We start from the raw sequence: 19,067 nt of genomic DNA, 5'->3' as shown, positions 1-19,067 counted from the left end.
GTGTTTCTGTGGGTTTAGTTTCTTGCTTCTGAACTAAGTGTTAAAAGATTATTACTTCTGTGGTGGCTCATCCTACCTAATAATAGAGTAATATGCAAATTGACTGTACCTTCGCTATGCCCACGATTGGCCAGGAGGCGCGGGGGAGCTGGCGGCGCGAGCTCAGCATCTGCTCCATGGCTGTGCTGCAGCACAGAAGGGGCCTCTGGGGCAGTGAGCCCACATCCCACTGCCGACCATCAAAAGCGGGGGAGCTGGGTGTCTGTCCGCTCCGGCACCAGGCCAAAAGCCTCCGCCGGAGGCTTTTGAAAGACCTGGTGCACCAACGGACACCCAGCTCCCCCGCGACCAAAAGCGGGGAGCTGTGTGTCCACTCCGGCACCAGCAGACCCCCTGCCATCAAAAGCGGGGAGCAGGCTGCCAGCAGTGTCCGCGGAGCGTGCTAGGCTTTGCGGGGCAGTGGATATGGCCTGGATGGCAGGTTAGGCCTAGGGGACCCTACACGTGCATGATTTAATCATGCACTGGGCCTCTAGTTGTTCATATAATGGACTACTCAGACATGTCACAGCTCACCGCTGTCCAACTCAGCTGCGTTTTACACAGTAAAAATAGAGACACAGAAAGTTTACCAGTACATCACTTCCCCAGGCCACATAGATAGTAATATAAAATCATACTATCCATGAAGCTGGGATTTGAATCCAGGCAGTATGGGGTTATCACTTCTATCATACTGCTACTTGATGGGGTTTGTGAGGTTTTTTGTTTGTTTCTGCTTCTGCTAAATCTCAACCTCAAACTAATAGTTCACTTGAATAGTATAGGTGCTTTCCCACTAGGTCAAGAATTTATTTTCTCTTCAAGTGAGAAGCACTGTTTCTTATTTAGACACTTAATGATAAACTGTACTGCCTTTTTCTTGCTTCAGTTATCTTTAGTCAAAATAATTTTTCTAGAAGCCCTTGATCATACTCTATGAATACTTTTTATTCATTAAATTACAAGGCAGAAGCTATATAGCTCCATGATCTGTGTCATGTTACTGGTAAGCAATAGAATAATAGTATTTCTAAAAGAAATATAATAATGTAAGCTTCTATATTTGTCTAACAAACTTTTTTAGCTTTTCTTATTAATATTGGGTTTGTTTTATTATTTTATTGTAATAAAAACATAACATAAAATTTGCCATTGAGCCATTTCTAAGTGTATATCTCAGTGCCATTATATACTTTCACATGGATAAGTGACCCTTTCATTCCACAACTAGACACCAGGTATGAAACAATCTTGAGGCTTTCTTGGTATCACAAAAGGTAGGTGAAACCTCCAGAGACTCTCCACACCAACCCCACACCCTGTAGAATAAAAATAAACAAGAGCTTTCCCCAAGGCAGTGAGATTAGGGCTTTGGGGGCCAAGATCCCAGGATCCCAGGCAGGAATCACTGGGGCTAAGGGGCTCAGGAACCAAGGAGCCAATACCTAACTCATGGGGTCCACTAGAGCAACAACGATTCTGAGAAGAACCTGAGCCAGCAGGAGAGGGATGATTAAAATAAAAAATGACCTCCCAGGTGCAGATAACTAAACCCACAGTAAGGTAAGGCACCATGCCTGGGTATAAACAGACCTTCAAGGATGGTGGAGATTGGAACTGTCCGATGTTATGGAGAAGAGAGTCCTATGTGGCATTTGGTGTTATGTACCAAATGAAGGCTATACTCACAGGGATAAGCGTAGAACAGAAAATTACCAGGTATAAAAAAGAAAAAAATTTAAACTATGGCTTGTAGACCCAATAATATAACTGTTGAAATCAAAAGGTGAATGAATGGGCAACAGTTTATTAGACATGTTTAAATTCTAAAAAACTATTAGAACTAATAAATGACTTCAGTAAAGTTGCAGGATACAGAATCCATAATCAGAAATCTTTTGCATTTCTATACTCCAATAATGGTCAACTAGGAATAAATTTAACCAAAGAGGTGGAAGAAAGTATGCTGAAAATTATAAGACATTGAAAAGTGAAATGGAACAAGATACAAATAAATGGAAGGATATACCTTGCTCGTGCATAGGAAGAATTAATATTGTTAAAATACCCTGACTACATATAATAATATACAGATTTAATGCAATCTCTTAAAATTACAATGGCATTCTTCTCAGAATTGGAACAACTAATCCAAACATTTGTAGAGAACCACAAAAGATCCTGAATAGACACTTAATATAGACAACAACAAAAAAATCTTGAGAAAGAATAAGTTGAGAGGTATCAGACTCCCTGATATTAAACTATACTATACAGCTATAGTAATCAAAACAGTTTGGTATTGGCATAAAAACAGATATATAGATCCATGGACAGAATACAGAGCCCAGAAATCAATCCTTGCTTATATGGTCAATTAACCTCTGACAAAAGAGTCAAGAATATACAATGGGGTAAAGACAGTCTTCAATAAGTGGTTTTGGCAAATCTGGACAGATACTAGTACACACAAAAAGATTAAATTGGACCACTTTCTTGCACCATGAACAAAAATAAACTCAAAATGGTTAAAGACTTTAATGTTAGACCTGAAACTATAAGACTCCTGACACTCAATGCTCAGTCAGAGCATTCTACTTTCCCCCTTCATTGTACGTCACACAATCTGAAATTACATGTCTATTCGTTGGCATGTTTTTCTTCTCTCCCGATTAGACTGTAAGCTCCTCAAGAGTAAGGACCGTGTATGTGTCTTTAAATCCGCCGCTGCAGCCCCACTGCCCAGCACAGCATCTGACACAGGTTCAGATGAGCAGGAACAATGTTGAAGGATGAAGAGGATTTTGGAAAACTTAGAAAACAAAGGGCCCTAGCCAGTTTGGCTCAGTGGATAGAGCGTCAGCCTGCGGACTGAGGGGTCCCGGGTTCTATTCCAACCACGGGCATATGCCCCAGCTGCAGGCTCGATCCCCAGTGGGGGGTGTGCAGGAGGCAGCCAATCAATGGTTCTCTCTCATCATTGATGCTTCTGTCTCGCTCTCCCTCTCCCTCTCCCTTCCTCTCTGAAATCAATAAAAAGATACTTTAAAAAAAAAAAAGAAAAGAAAACGAAGGGATCAGCTATCATCTGCAATCCTGTCACCGTATTTCTCTTCCCCGTGAGCATCATTCATCTACTTCCCATGCTGTGTAAGAACTTCCAAACCATGTTATTTTGATAGCACACATTCTTGTTTTTTCCCTGTGTTCTCAAAATAACCCCCTTTCAGAGCACGTTGTGTTTTGCTTTAAGACTCATTAAAGAGAGCCGCTCCAATGTCCATTTCTGAAGTACATCAGCCTCCTGTGTGTGAGTACAGAATTGTTCCAGAACGCCAGGAGCAAGAGGAAGTGCGGATTGTCTTCCACTCGCCTTTAGGCAGCAGCGACTTACCGCAATGGCCTGGATGCACTCATGGTGGGAGGTTTTATTCACACACCAGACAACGGGAGCAGCCTCAGGGAGGACTTCCTTCATACTCAGGCTGAAAATCAAGCACTTCTCGAATTCATGATCCGAGACGGTGCACCATCGCACAGTTTTGTCGGGGACAGCCAGGCACAGCCCTACAGGAGAAAGGACAGAGCGCCCTGTTCCAGCGGGAGAGGCAGCCGCACCCTCTGAAGGGACCCCTCTGTCCTGTCCTCCGCCCGCTCCTGTCCACGAACAGGGAAGGGTTCAGGTTCCACTGCATTCTGAGGCTGGGACAAGAGAAGGAGAGGCAGCTCTTGCCTCGGGTTGGTAAACACAGAGCCGATTGGAAAAATGAACTTTCCTGCCATTGCCAAGAGAGAAGAGGAAGGAAGAACAAGGAACAGGAGCCCTGTTCAGGAAGAATTTGGGACAGACCCGGGGGCCGTCGGTCGCTGGACCACAGCTGTACTCTACCTTTCCAGCCTTGCCCCAGCGCCAGAGGAGCTCACGGTGAGGCCCTGTGTGGCAGATTGGGCCAGGGAAGACCCACCACAGCACTCCCTGCCTTTCCTGCCTTCTCCTTCCTCTGCCCAGACTACCCTCCCCCCATGTAAGATACCCTACTCCAGAAATGATTCAACACAGCCTGAGACCTGACCGAACCAGGGCTGGACAGAAACAACAGTTGCTGAGCCAGCGAGGGCTCTGCACCTGCCTGAGTTTATTGACGTTGCACCACCACCTTCCTTGCAGTTACCCAGCCAAGAGCCCTGCCCACCCCATAACACAGGAGGGCGCCCCTACGTTTATGTGCAGGATTTTAACCAGTGATAACTCACCTGTGTCTAGAGCTCTGCCATTAGATACATTATCTCATTTCACTTTCACAGCAACTGGGTACTTACTGTGAAAAAGCAATTACTGCACTAAGAACAACAGCTCAGAGAGGTCAAGGGACAGCCTAGAGTCACACAGCACTGAGCGGCAGGAGGATCCCATTCTAGGATGGTGGTTTCCCCCCTATATTCCTCTCCCTCCCTGGTGTGTGGTAGGGATGGGAGGTGTACATTTCAGAGCAGGAAAGATCCTCTGGTTAGACACCCGACAAGTCAAGCATACCTGACATGTGCCCTTTTAATCCCTCTTAATAATAACGGTGAGTCTGCCCTAACCGGTTTGGCTCAGTGGATGTGTCGGCCTGCGGACTCAAGGGTCCCAGGTTCGATTCCGGTCAAGGACATGTACCTTGGTTGCAGGCACATCCCCAGTAGGGGGTGTGCAGGAGGCAGCTGATCAATGTTTCTCATCGATGTTTCTAGCTCTCTATCCCTCTCCCTTCCTCTCTGTAAAAAATCAATAAAATATATTTTTAAAAAATAAAATAAAATAATAACAGTGAGTCCTTCAAAAACTCCTCCTCCTCTGTCCCTGTTTCCTTCGCTGTAAACAGGATCAACAGCCTCTAGGCCACGGGTCACGAACTGTTTCTGTAATGCGCTGAGTAAATATTGTAGGCTCTGCGGGCCACACGGTCCCTGTGGCAACCGCTTAACTCTGCCCTTGAAGCCTGAACGCAGCCATGGACAACACTTAGCTGAACAAGTGTGACTGTGTCCTAATAAAATTTTATTCATGGACACCGAACTTGGAACTTCATGTAACGAACTTGTCAAAACTATTGTTCTTTTGATTTTCTTTCAACCATTCAAAAACATAGAAAACATCCCTAGCTCATCCTGGCGGCAGGCAGGATTTGACAGCTGGTCCTAGTTTGTGAACCCCCAGCCCTAGGCTAAGTTGGTCAGGTGCCTGGGTGCACCGTGGGCGGAAGGTCCTTTGGGTGCCAGGCTGCCTTGGGGCTCCTCAGACCCAGGGGGTTCAGAGTCCCGCTCTAGCTAACCCTCGGCAGGCACCGGGTCACAGTCCTGGAGGGCCGGCCCCCACCCCCGGGTGCGCCACTCACCCAGCGCCCCCGCGCAGAGCAGGGTGCAGATGGTGAGCCTCATCCTCGCTGCCTGCCGGAGCGATACACAGACCAGGCTCCAACCCGCCTGGGCCAGCTCCACCTGTCCTCCGGGTGGGGAAGGGGAGGGGATGCGCCTCCTCCGAAGGGTTCGCCCTTCCGGGCCGTCACCTTTGCCACACCCCCACCTCGCCCCAGAGCAGCTGGCCCTCCGCGGGGCTGGAGGACGGCAAATTGTCACCCACTCGCCCCCTGCCCCGAGGCTGCCCCCTCTGCCCAGCGCCCCAGCAGCAAGGCTGGACCCCCGGGCGAGGGATACGCACCCCGGGGGTACGATCGAAGCAACCTGGAGCCGCTGGACGAGGCTAGAGCGATCCGCCCGGTCCCCTACGTTCCCTGACCGCCGGAGCTTCATCAGCTAAGCAGCTCTTTAATGTTTGAGCACAGACTCCTCAGGACTGGGGGCCAGTCCTCAGGGTGAACACTGGGGACCCTTCCCCCAGGAAAGGATGTGCGCGCCACGCTTTGAACCCAATTTTCAGACTCTTCCTCTGAAAGCGTCTCTGCTGCCCCCTCCGGGCCCCTCTTGGAACTCACCCCCCACAAATGACAAGGTCCCTCCAGCCTTCAGCTGGAGGCCAAGATCAGATGAAGCTCTGAACCCCGGCAGGGCTCCTTTACTCGTCCCTGCCACCTGCAGCCCCGTCCTCCCCAGTCTGTGAGCTCCGCCTGGATGAAGTCTTCCGGATTTAAATAACTTTTAAGAAGGTTTCATTGAAGCACAATAAACACACATAAAACTTCACATATGCTGGCATACTGTCACCTTGTGAACACATACCAGCACCGGTGTCATGAAACAGGATGGGAGCAGAGCAGGGATGGCTCCCTGGTGCCCTCCTTCAGGTCACTTTCCATTCCCCCTCCCCCCCCCAAGAGATCCATTATCATAACTTCCAACAACATACACGAATTCTGTGGATTTTTGAATTTTAACGAGATAGAATCAAACAATACATACGTACAATTTTGTGTCTGGCTTCTTACACTCAAGCTTGTACTTGTGAACAGTTGTCCTTCATGCATTCTCAGTGTGGCATATTATTCCGTATGTGTATGTAGCACACTTACCTTTGTTGGTGGTGGTAGTAGTGTCTAGTTGGGGCTCTCATGCAGTGAGTGCTGCTATGAGCATTCTAGTACATGTCTGTTAGTGCATATAAGGGATGCGTTTCTGCAGGGTCTTTCCCCAGGAGAGTAATTGCTTGGTCATAATGTAGACATATGGTCAACTTAAATAGAGATTGCCTAACAGTTTTCCAAAGTGGTTGAACCAATTTGCAATCCCGACTCAAGATACGGGAATTTGATTGCTCCACATCTTTGCTGTTTTGGTAGGAATGTTGGAGGTCTTGTATTATAATTTTGAATTTCTCTGGTGACTAATGAGGTTGAGTATCAATTTGTATGCTTATTGGACATTTAGCCCTCTCGTGTAAAGGGTTGGTTCAAGTCTTTTGCCCTGGATACATTTTAAATAGAGTTTCTATTCAAATAGTTTTAGAACTGATAATGGCATAATTCAAACTTTTTTCCAAGACTTTATCTAATAAAGCATCCTCAGAATTGGGCCTTCAAAATGTAAGAATGTGTTATAATTAAATTTAAACAGTCTATCTTATTACTTTAACCCACACACACACACAAATCTTTATTTTACACCCTCTTCTTTGCTAGTAAATGTTGTTTGTTTCAGCCCCTACCAAGACATGAAAAGTTAATCCCTGCAGCAGAAACTAACCCTGCCTTGCACTGAGGCCAGAGATAGTCCCGAGGGAGTCACAGAAGTCACAAGGCCAAGGACATCCTTGGACGATCTAATGGAAAGATTATCACCATTCTTCTCCCCCTCCAGCCAACTGAGGTAAGTGTCCAATTCCAGAATGTGCATTGTCCCTCTCTGTGTGCCAGGTGACTAGGGTAGGGTGTGAGAGGAGGGGACCTCTCACAGCTGGTTAGTGTCTAAGGTGACCCTTTGGGCTTTAGAGTGAGACCAGCTGGAGCCCACTGAGACAGGCACAGCAGCCTGTTACACAGGGTACGTGGTGTGCATAGAGGCTGTCAGGGTCCCTGCTAACCACAGCCCCTCTGCTCTTGAGCTGTAAATAGCTAGCATATTTCTGGTCAGGATTCAAGCAACCTCTAGACCAGCAATCCCTGTTGAACATAATCGCAAAGGAAAGGATGAATGAGTCCTCTCCTTGGTGAGACACTCATCAACAGATCCCCGGCATGTGATTTGCCCCAGAGGCTGCTAAGGGGTAAACCCTTACTCTGGGCCAGCTGTGCTGGTGACACACAAGTCCTGGTCACCAACCATCTGCTGCACCCACCCCATAGCAGGGGCACCTTCCCTAGGGGCAGAGATGCCAAGCTGGGTCTCTCAGCTCCTTCTCCTTCTTCCGCCCAAGGAATCCTTTGACCTTTAGCATTTTTGAAAATGAGAATAGCAGTCCCTTCCTCTTTTTCATTTAGAGAAAAAGAAATGTATATAGTTTTAATACAAACTTTTTATTGAATTATACATATAAGTATACAGCCTATGGTTTGACACAATAGGAACACACCCATGTAACCAGAACTCAGATAAAGAAAGAGAATATTACCAGGAGCCCAGAAGCGCCTTCATCCCTCTTATAACCACTGATGATCAAAAGTAATAATTATTCGGATATCTCACACCATAGGTGAAGGGGTAGATCTGTTTATATTATGTGTTCTTCTATTAGTTTTTTGGACACATAGTTCTCTTGGCATGCTTTTTAATTTTTGCTTGAACAAGTAATTGGACATTGTGTATAAAGTTTTTTTAGAGACTTCAGATGATCGACTATCATTTCCAAAGTGCATGCATCCTTTTATTTTGCTAAAAAGATAGAATGGGGACTGATCACTTTGATCCAATCAGGACTGTGCTGCATCCAGGCTAAGTTGCAGTTGGATAAGCTTCCGGTGCCTTCCTACTGACAGCCTGGTGTGGTACACAGAACAATGGCCCCCCAAAGATGTCCATGTCCTCACCCCACAAACTGTGAATATGTTATGTCGCATGGCAAGAAGGGGTTAAGGTTGCAGATGGAAACAAAGTTACTAACCAGGTGACTTTCATCCTGGATTATCTGGGTGGGCCAATGTAATCACAAGGGTCTTTCAAATGTAGAGGAGGGAAGCAAAAGAGTCAGTGTGTGAGGGATGCAATGTAAGAAAGGCTCTGCCATTTCTGGCTTTGAAAATGAAGGGGAGGGAGGCCGTGGGCCAAAAAATGGGAGCAAAAGCAAGAAAATGGGTCCTCCTGTCAAGCCTTCAGACAGGAGCACAGCTCGGATGTCACCTTCAACTTTTCCCAGCGAGACCCCTTTCAGACTTCTGACCTACAGAGCTGCGAGATAGTAAATTGTGTTGTTTTAAGGCAGTACGTTTGTGGTAATTGTTACAGCAGCCATAGGAACTAACTCTCTGTGTGTAGTCATTGGGATCCCTCTAGGGCAGGCGTCCTCAAACTACTGCCCGCGGGCCACATGCGGGTGTTTTTGCCATTTTGGTTTTTTACTTCAAAATAAGATATGTGCAGTGTGCATAGGAATTTGTTCATAGGTGTTTTTTTTAAACTATAGTCCAGCCCTCCAACGGTCTGAGGGACAGTGAACTGGCCCCCTGTTTAAAAAGTTTGAGGATCCCTGCTCTAGGGTGTAGAATTTTCCTTTTTGTCTCTCACTCCAGGGAGCTTCAAGTTGTGCCTAATACCTTAAGGGAACCCTGGTCATTCGTCAGGCTTAGTTCACTGCACCCCCCTTCTGGTTGCGGTCAGGCCTCTTCCGCTTTCCATCCCGGGACTGCCATATAAGCTCTGCTAGCAGGGGCCCTCTTCCAGACACCTCTTCCCTTGAGCCCAGAGGTGGCAAATGCCCCCAGGAAAACGTGGTTGCAGAATGTCATCTCACCTCTGTGTTACCTCCCCTTTCCCAGAAACTTGGCACCTTTAGTCTCTAATGCTCTCACGCAGATGTTTTCTAGTGCTTGAGCAACATCTGGTTGTCCTCAACAAGGGCACAATTCCTGCACATGCTACCTCATCATGACAGAAGCAGGAGTGAGGACGATGTCAGCTACTAATTCTTAGTCTTTCTCACTTAAGACTAGTATATTATTTCTGAGTAAATGAATTTTATAGGTTATTGTGCTCATTTACAAGTGCTCTAGCTCTCACTTCATTTATTCATCCTGTTGTAGGGAAATAGGTGGTTTGAGGGCAGAGACCACATTTTTCTTGTTCAATAAGCTAATCCTAGATTGGAAAATAGGGTCTGCTGTAATATAGGGCTTCAAACAAATCGAATAAATGAACAAACACATAATGATTGTCTCAAAAGTGGGTTGAGCAATCTTCTCTGCAGATCTGCTGGTAAAAACCAAATAGGGCTAAGAGGTGAACATGCCCCCTAAGGTTAATCATCTATCTAAAGCTAACACAGCTCAAACCCAAGGTGCCTCTGACCTCAGGATGGGGCAAACTCTGAAAACTTCCTTCGTACGGGGACAAAGTCAGGTTGCAAAGGAAGGACATCCAGAGTGCTAACGCCATCTCTGTTGCTTTGACACAACCCCTCACAGTGGCCGAGCAGAAGGTTAGACGTGCTGCGGTTCTCACCTCTGCCCATACGGATATGGATATGTGCAAGGTTGCCAGGAAGCCCTGGAAGAGCTCTTTCCCTGCAACAGCAGCCACTCCACAGTTTTCTCTGGAACTAATGTTCAAGCCTGGTTGCTGTCCTTGGCCCCAAACCTCTGTCTTTCTCTCAATCCATGGTGCTTACCTGGCTTGGGTGCAAGGACCATACTCTTTTTTTTTTTTTAAATATATATTTTATTGATTTTTTTTTTTTACAGAGAGGAAGGGAGAGGGATAGAGAGTTAGAAACATCAATCAGCTGCCTCCTGCACACCTCCTACTAGGGATGTGCCTGAAACCAAGGTATATGCTCTTGACCGGAATCGAACCTGAGACCCTTCAGTCCTCAGGCCGATGCTCTATCCACTGAGCCAAACCGGTGAAGGCAGGACCATACGCTTAACTAGATCTTCTCTACATGGATGGGTTGTAATGGCCATTGAAAACCTCTCTCGGGTATATCTCATTTTTAGGGCCTAGATGCAGTCAGCTTTCCCAACCTTGCAAAACCTCACATTTGTAGATTGCTAAATGCCCTTTTGTTTTTGCTTGCAAACAAACCAGTTCCACCCGGAGCTTGTTGTCTGTTTCTTATAATACCTAATTATATGCAGCCAGTACCAACATGTGCTGTTAACATTCTATTTTACCCCCTCCCCTCCACCTCGGCAGACTCAGTAGGTCTGTTTTACTTTCCACATTACTGAAGACAACAGTTTAAACTAATGTTTTGCCACAGCAAAGACTACTTAAGATTGCTAGTCTCATTCATTTTAAATGATAAACCCTTTACTTATTCAAATTCATTCATTTATAGCACTTGAAAAACAAATATAAAACCCTCAAAAATATTTTTTTTAGTTTATTTTTTAATTTTGAGAAATCTTATCTATGTAGCAAAATATAACAAGAAATACTCATACTCCCACCACCTCTATTTTAAAAGTACTGTTTTGTCATATTTGTTTCCTGTGTTTTTCCATTCTACAAATAGATAAATGTAAAGTCCCCTTTGATGCTGCTGCAAGCAGGGTCTGGAGTGTCTGGTTCTAGGTAAAGAAGTGCCAAAGAAATAGGGAGGTGCCCCTGAATGCCAGGGAGGTGAGGGGAAAGTTAATTATTGAACTCCTTCTGAGAGTTACATGGGGGTACATCACAGCTATTCCCCATTTTCAGGAAATCATTAACCGCAACTGACATAACCATTTTCACCCTTTCCAAAGGGACTGCTGTTCAAGCAAACTTTAATGTGCATCCCAATCACCTGGAGGACTTGTGCAAACACAGAATGCTGGCACCCGCCCTCAGAGTTCCTAACTCCACAGGCCTGAGGTCAGGCCCAAGAATTTTCATTTCCAACACATTGCTAGGTGAGGCTGATGCATCTGGTCCAGGTACTACACTAGATGGAGAACCACTGCTCTAGCTAATGCCTCTCTGCCTATGTGGAGACACAGATGGGAGAACTTGTCATTTGCAAGGTTGTCTCCCCTGCTATTCAAATCCAGCTGGCTGAAAGCTCAGAGCGCTTTCCTTTTCCTCCTCATCTTCATTAGCAGCAAGGCCCCAGCGCAGACCTTCGTGCGGAGGTGGGCAGGCAGCATGTGACAAGGAGCAGTGTGGTTGGTCAGGAGGGGCCCAGGGTTCCAGTCAGGCCACCTCTTCTCAAGCCAAGGTACACCCACTTCCGGGCTGTGACACAGTGCCTGAGGCTCACTTTCCCCATCTACATAATATGGGACAATGATGCCCGCATACTAGAGGATTGCTAAGAAAAGTAAACAGAAATAGTGCAAGCAGGAGTCCTTTATGGACACTAAAGTACCCTATGAATAGTTATTATTGTTACAGCTTCATGACAGATTTGCTCCCTCACAATTAACTGTAGCATCGTTTTTTTGTTTTTTTAAACTCTAACAACTTTATTTTTAAGGCTTTCCTCGCCCTGTCCCCAACAACAACACCAGGTCTTTACCGTTGAGCCCTAATGTCACTGATTCTGACTCACTTGGCTTGGGTATATTCACATACTTAGGCCCAAGCTGCTCATTACTATCTTTAGTTGCTAAAATTAAAAACCATCAAGGAACATGGTATTAAACTCTCACATTACTCAATCCAAAATCATGAGCTTTTCAATCTCAAGATTAAAATAAGAAACACTATCTAAGCAGTCTGTCATTCGAACAGACTTGTTCATCATGAACAAGTCAAGATTTTGCCGTCCCCTTTTACCTCCTGTCACCCTGATCTTCGCCATTTGAACTTTAGTTTCCGTCCCAGATCTCCCCTAGACTCAGGGAGTTACAGAGAAAGATGATATGCTCACTGAAGGGATAAAGAGTGGGAGAGGGCCATTGACGATCTTGGCAAAGACCTCTTTGCTCTTGGTGTGCAATCTAGTCATCCAGACATCTTTCTTCCCTCCAGCCCTCTTGGCTGTGGTAGGCAGGGATTATATTCTTGCTGAATTGTAGGGAAAAGAGCCCTGTCTGTGGCGTCTGTGGATGTAAGAATGTACAAACCTGTAGAGAATTTTTGTAAAAATTTATTGCCAAACAGGATACACCTGGAAGCAAGATTTCAATAGACTGAGATAAATGCTTTGGAGACTTAGAGACTAACAGTTTGCAGTTGCTTTTAGGCATTTGAGATTGGATGGAAGGAAGATTGCCTGAAGGTGGGAGAAAGCAAGGCCCAGGTCAGATTACAGGATAGTTAAGATTCACACTTTATAAGGCGGGGTGGGAAAGGATTGGAAGGCGGAGTCTGAAGGGGGCCATTTCAAAGGTGTGTTAACCTTGTTGCGCAGAAACAATGGACGGGGCTTCCTTAAGGTAAAGATAAAGTCTTTTACTAAAGTTCTATGCCCGGGGCTTGACTGCCCATCATACCTGCCCGGTTAGGAATGTATAATTAGATCACTCTGTGAGGTTACTTTCCATAGAACCCCTATTTTCATCCACAAGACTGAAAGACAAGTACCATATGATTTCACTCATATGTGGAATTTAGTGAACAAACTGAACTAACAAGCAAAATAGAGACAGACTCATGGATAGCAGGCAGTCAGGTCTGGTGGTGGGGGTGGTGGAGGGTAGTGGAGGGATTCATCAAAAAATTAAAAGAAATGGACACGGACAACCGTGGTGATTGGGGGTGGTGGTGGATGGGGGGTGAGAGTATAGGGGGGATAAATGGTGATGGACAATAAAAGAAATGGAAAAAGACTTGGCTTACGTCCAAACTCTTACCACTTAACTGTGTGACCTCGTACACATCATTTAACTTATCTAAGCCTCAGCTTTTACATCTGTGAGATGGAAATACCACTGTTTGCCTCATAGAGCTGTTTTGGGTGGTAATATGTGGTTTCTCACGCACGGCCTGGCCCAGGCAGGTATAAAATATTTACCGAGCCTGGCTGGTTTGCCTCAGTGAATAGAGCGTAGGCCTACGAACTAAAGGGTCCTGGGTTCGATTGGGGTCAAGGGCACATGCCCAGGTTTTGGGTTGGATCCCCAATGGGGGGCGTGCAGGAGGCAGCCAATCAACGATTCTCTCTCATCATTGATGGTTTCTATCTCTCCCTCTCTCTTCCTTTCTGAAATCAATAATATATATATATACATATATATATATGTATATATATATATGTTTCTTAAATATACAGTATTTTCAGTCTTTATTTTTATTTTATTTTTTATTGTTTGAAGTATTACAAATAGTAGTACATCTCTCCTTTTTTTTCCCCATTGACCTCCCCCCCCCCGCTTCCCCTACCCCCCAGTACATGCCCTCACCTGCCCTCCCCCTCAGTGTCTTGTATCCGTTGGTTATGCTTATATGCAATAAAAATATATTTAAAAAATATTTACTGAGGAAATACTTCCCCCCTGGCTTTAAGCTTTACATTTCCTTGTTTTAGGACCTCCCCTCAGGTACTTCGGGCCAGCGGCCCCACCCCCTGAGCTGCGGCCCTCCGGCACCTTAATCCCCAGCGGCCCCATCCCCCGAGCCGAGGTGCTCGGCCCCCGCCGGTGCCAGGGCCGCCCTCCAAAACCCTAAGCCCCAGGGCACCCGGCCCAAGTCCTTCCCCTGAACCCCAAAGCCGGCGTGTACACCCAGCTTTCCCGCTGCCCGCCATCCCTTTGGACGACTCCACCCCCGCCCGCAGCCGCAGGTGATGTCACTTCCGCCGGAAAAGGTGAGCGCGTCCGCGGTTGGCGCGAAAGTCGGTTCGGGGCCTCGGCCGCTTCCGGGTTCCGCGTTTGCCTGGGGTGGGGGCGCCGCGGGGTGCGGCGGGTGTGCGCCGGGCTGGCGCCCGACCCCAGCCGCTCTCCCGCTGGCTGCGCGCGCCCCCACACGCTGCCCCCAAACCCCCGAGCTCCACGGAGGTGAGTGAGGCGCGGAGAGGGGACCCCGCTCCTTCCCCGCCGCAGTTGGGCATTCCCGCCGCCGCCTCTGGCCTTTGCGGCCCCTGTAACCGGCGTGGAGGGGGTGGCCGTGGCTGGGCCGGGAGCCGGGCCTTCCCCGAGGGGCTGGGGAGCTCGAGCGCCCGGCCCTTGGGGAGGCAGCGCCTTGCTGCCTGACTTGCACGTTTACATGGAAGCCCTGGTCCTAACCGGCTGAGACAGAGTCATCCTGTGCCCTAAGCTAAATGCAATGGATTGTTCATTGGTTTAGGGGACTTAGAGCCCCAGTAATGAAGGCCCTTAACGTATTCAACTTCGGGACTTTGAGTTCGTCCTCTGACTTGCAGGTTATCTTTTTCTTTGACTTTGCCCACGTTCCTGCGTTTCTTTCAAACCAAGTGGATGAATTCACGGGCGAGGCCAAAATGCCTATCCTTAGGCGTTCTTGTCTGTGCAGAAAAAAATAGGTTCCCTAAGCAGATAGCGTGACTGCATAAAGTGTTTTTGTTCTTGTTAATGGTTCCCTTATTTTGACAGTTCAAAGATGTCCAAAAATGACAAAGAACCGTTTTTTGTGAAGTTTTTAAAGTCTCCAGACAATTCCGAATGCTTTCTTAAAGCTCTTGAGGTAAGAACAGTTGAAAACATCTTGTTTGATGCTTTATTTTCTTGGTTTTAGAGTTTTTGATTTATTGGACTTTTATATCTCAGTAATAGTTATTTTATTTTCATAAATACATAGTTTTACTGTAGTCTTCATTAACATAGATATCTCATTGCTAGATTTAATTAATGTAAGTATATCATTATATATATGTTGGGGGGGGCTTTAAATCTATTATGAGATTTCTGTTAAAAGTGGCAGACCTGCTGTTCTTGGAAATTAAGTTGCTTTCTTTTGTCTACTAATCAGAATAGACCTTTGTGTGTTGAAAATTTTTGAGTCAGTCCTGTACTGGTTACAGTTCATTATTTGGTTAGTAGGTTGTTAAAAGTGTGTTTCATTATGTACAGTATCATGTACTGTATAATGTGGGAGGACCCAGGGGTAGGGTGGACCTTGCTGCTCACAGACCCCAGCAGCAGCATAGCTTGGAGAGTTTGTTATAAAAACAGAACTTGGGCCCAACTCAGACTTACCAATTAGAATCCACATTTTAACAAGATCCTCAGTGTGGTTTCTATGTACTTTAAAGTTTAAGAAGCTCTTTTGTAGCAGGGTTTTCCTTAAAGTTTACTCCTTCAGCAAATAATTATTGTGTGCCTGATAAGCACTGCTCAAGCACATGGGATACATCTGTGATCAGAACAGGTGAAGATCGCTACTTTCTTAGAGTTTACCTTCTATTCTAGCAGGAGGAAAGAGACATTAATCTGACATGATAAATGAGTAAACTATACAGTATGTTACAGTGTGCTAAGTGTTAAGGGAAGAGAAAAGAGCAAAACAGGTGAAGGGGTCTGGAAGGTTGTAACTTTAAATAGAGAGTGATTGGGCTATCGTTTATGGAAAAGATATTTGAGTTTGCTTGAAGGAAGTGAGGTAGTTAGCCGTGTGGCTATCTGGTGAAGAAGGTTTTGGGCAGAGGGAAGACAGGACCCTGGGAAAGTGCGTGGAGTGTCTATCCAACATTAGTGTGGCTGTAGTATGATGAGCAAGAGATGGAGGGAAGAATATTAAGGAATGCTTCAGAAAGCAGGTTTAAGAGGACTTGTAGGGCCTTGTGGGCCATTGTGAGGACTTTGGCTTTTTCTTGCAGTGAGATGGAAAGCTGTTGGAAGGTTTTAGTCAGAACAGTGGCATGATCTGACTTACTCATTTTAAAGGATCATTCTAAGGATTTATTTAACATGAGGACTTCAAATTTTGTTCAGAAAATATTTGAGTGCTTACCTGGGTGCCAGGATATGGTGGCAAACAAGATTGTGAAACTTTCTTTTAAGGGAGAGAGACAACTGTATATGTCTACATACTATCAGTGTTATGTCTTCATAACATAGACTGGAGGGAAAGGGTATTTTAGAAATCGTAATCAGGAAGGGCATCTCAGAGGAGGTGACATTTGAAGTAAGGCGTCGAGTCTGGTGAAGACCTGGAAGAATAGTATTCCAGGCAGTGGGAGCAAGAGCAAAGCCTCTAAATGAGGTCATGCTTAGCTTGTTCCAATGGTAGCAAGAACGCTGGAGGAGTGGCTAGAGAAAAAGTAAGGCCGGTGAGAGGTAGAAGGTAAGGGCAGGGAGACAGGCAAGGGCTGGACGCCATGGTCTCGTAGGTCATCCTAAGAAATGTGGATTTTATTCTGGGTGTGCTTGGAAGACATTGAAGTTTTTGAGCAGAGAGTGACCTAATGTGATTTATATTGTTAAAAAGATTTCCTTGCTGTTGTGTGGAGAAGAGATTTAAAGCAAGGGAGGGAGAAGAAAACACTTTAGAGACTTCTGCAGAAGTTTAGGTGAGAGGTGATGGAGGAGTCCAGCAGGGAAAAAGCTGGATTTGAGATAGATTTTGAATATAGAGTTTGTAGGACTTAAATAACAATTGACAATTTCAGGTGCAATCTTATTTCATTTTTTTCTTTCAGTCAATAAAAGAGTTCCAGTCCGAAGAATATCTTCAGATTATTACAGAAGAAGAGGCATTGAAGATAAAGGAGAATGATAGATCACTTTATATCTGTGACCCTTTTAGTGGTGGTGTCTTTGATCACCTCAAAAAGGTTTGCTAACTTATGTGTTCCTTCAGTAGTGTGTTTTTGGTTTGTTTTTGTTTCAGTGGACAAATTATTTATTGATCATGAAGTATTATGCAAATTATGAATACAAAAAAATTCTTTGGTTTGGGGAGACTGGAATATTTTTAAAGGCTAATCTATATATATAAAAGGCTAAGCGACCATCGCATCCGAAACAACCGAACGGACTACAGAACAGGCTGTGTGGGGCGACCAACCGACTGAGCAGCAGACTGCGTGGGGCGACCAGGCCGGCAGGGGGTTAGTGAGGGGTGATCAAACAAGCAGCAGGCTGCGTGGGGCAACCAGGCCAGCAGGGGGTGAGTGAGGGGCGACCAAAGACTGAGCAGCAGACTGCGTGGGGCGACTAGGCTGGCAGGGGGGTTAGTGAGGGGCGATCAAACAAGCAGCAGGCTGCGTGGGGCAACCAGGTCCACAGGGAGGGCAGTTGGGGGTGACCAGGCTGGCTGGGGGGGGGGGGCAGTTGGGGGTGACCAGGCCAGCAGGGCGGGGGCAGTAGTTAGGGGCAATCAGTCAGGCAGGCAGGTGAGCAGTTAGGAGCCAGTGGTCCCAGATTGTGAGAGGGCTGTCCAACTGCCGGTTTAGGCCTGACCCTGCGGATCGGGCCTAAACCGGCAGTTGGATATCCCCCGAGGGGTCCTGGATTGGAGAGGGTGCAGGCTGGGCTGAGGGGACACCCCCCCCCTCCCCGTGCATGAATTTTGTGCACGGGCCTCTAGTTATGTTATAATAAGCTTTTGTTAATATGTAATTTTTTATAGTATTTCAGGGGATTTAACTTCACTTAGTATAAGGGAATCCTATAGTAATGAAGCATTTTATTTTTTAAATTAATCCCCCTTTTAAAAAATAGTTTATTGATTTTTAGAGGGAGTGGGAGAGAGAAACATGGATGTGAGGGAATAACATCGATTGGCTGCCTCCTCCACACCCCCTGCTCAGGCATGTGCCCTGTCCAGGAATTGAACCAGCAACCTTCCATTGCACACCCAACCAACTGAGCCACACCAGCCAGGGCGATAATGAAGCATTTTAGTGATTGAGTTCTACTGTACTTTAAACTCAGTGTGATTGCAAAATATTTCAGGGAGAAATAAAGAGTAGGAAAAGAACTCAACATAATGCTGTCTCAGACTACTTGCTCTTGCAGGTAGAATTTTAATACCTGTATTTTATAAAGACTGAAAAGTTATGCTAAAAGGAAGCATTTTGGTGATGAGTATTGCTAATATACCAGTGAGCCATCTTCATTTCTTTTTGTTGATTCTAGAGTCTACTGACTCATTACTTTTTTGGTGTCTGGACAAGAGAGAAGCATTGAAATAAAAGTAAACGGGCTGTAATTCCATCCAGATTACAAAGAAGTGATTCTTGTTTGAAGGAGAAGAAAACATAGAAGAGTAGGCAGATGCAGTATCTGTACAATTTATGGAAGGTCTGTGCCCACTTTTGCCAGAAGCATTGTTGGTCTTACCCTCCTTTTGCAAATAACACTGCTTGTCAGATAGAATCAGTAGCATCAAAAACTCAATTTTCTTCTGATCAAGAAGATAATCACTCTGTAGATATTTCAGTCAGGTTATGGTGACTTGCACAACTGTAGGCTTTTTAGCCTGGCTTGAATGTGCTAGTGTCAATTATCAATGAAAGTGAAAGGTCGTTTTTGTTTTTAGTAACCTGCAGTATCTTAAAAGAAGGATTTGTGGGTTTTCCTTGGGAAGACTTTGAGTTGCAGACAGAGTATTTAAAA

General features: G+C 45.7%; 2 protein-coding genes across 3 annotated transcripts in view; one reads left to right on the top strand and one right to left on the bottom strand.

Moving 5' to 3' along the window:
* LOC307113562 (inhibitor of carbonic anhydrase-like) overlaps positions 1-5,575 on the bottom strand; it is a 28,954-nt gene extending 23,379 nt beyond the window's left edge. Inside the window, exons 1-2 of the mRNA XM_079795324.1 lie at positions 5,421-5,575; positions 3,437-3,609 (exon numbers count right to left, since the gene is read on the bottom strand). Of these exons, the coding sequence (XP_079651450.1) occupies positions 3,437-3,609; positions 5,421-5,463 (216 nt within the window). The 5' untranslated portion in view covers positions 5,464-5,575. The remainder of the gene's footprint in view (positions 1-3,436; positions 3,610-5,420) is intronic.
* Positions 5,576-14,357: 8,782 nt separating this feature from the next.
* The window catches only part of TOPBP1 (DNA topoisomerase II binding protein 1), a 47,463-nt gene continuing 42,753 nt past the window's right edge, over positions 14,358-19,067 (top strand). For both annotated transcript variants that reach the window (XM_079795322.1, XM_079795321.1), the window contains exons 1-3: positions 14,358-14,546; positions 15,102-15,192; positions 17,147-17,281. In XM_079795322.1, coding sequence (XP_079651448.1) covers positions 15,109-15,192; positions 17,147-17,281 — 219 coding nt within the window. In that variant the 5' untranslated portion in view covers positions 14,358-14,546; positions 15,102-15,108. The remainder of the gene's footprint in view (positions 14,547-15,101; positions 15,193-17,146; positions 17,282-19,067) is intronic.

This window comes from Cnephaeus nilssonii (assembly GCF_951640355.1).
Source record: "Cnephaeus nilssonii genome assembly, chromosome: 17".
Taxonomy (NCBI): domain Eukaryota; kingdom Metazoa; phylum Chordata; class Mammalia; order Chiroptera; family Vespertilionidae; genus Cnephaeus; species Cnephaeus nilssonii.
Note: the sequence above shows the minus strand (reverse complement) of the source record. Positions and strands in the feature narration are given on the sequence as shown.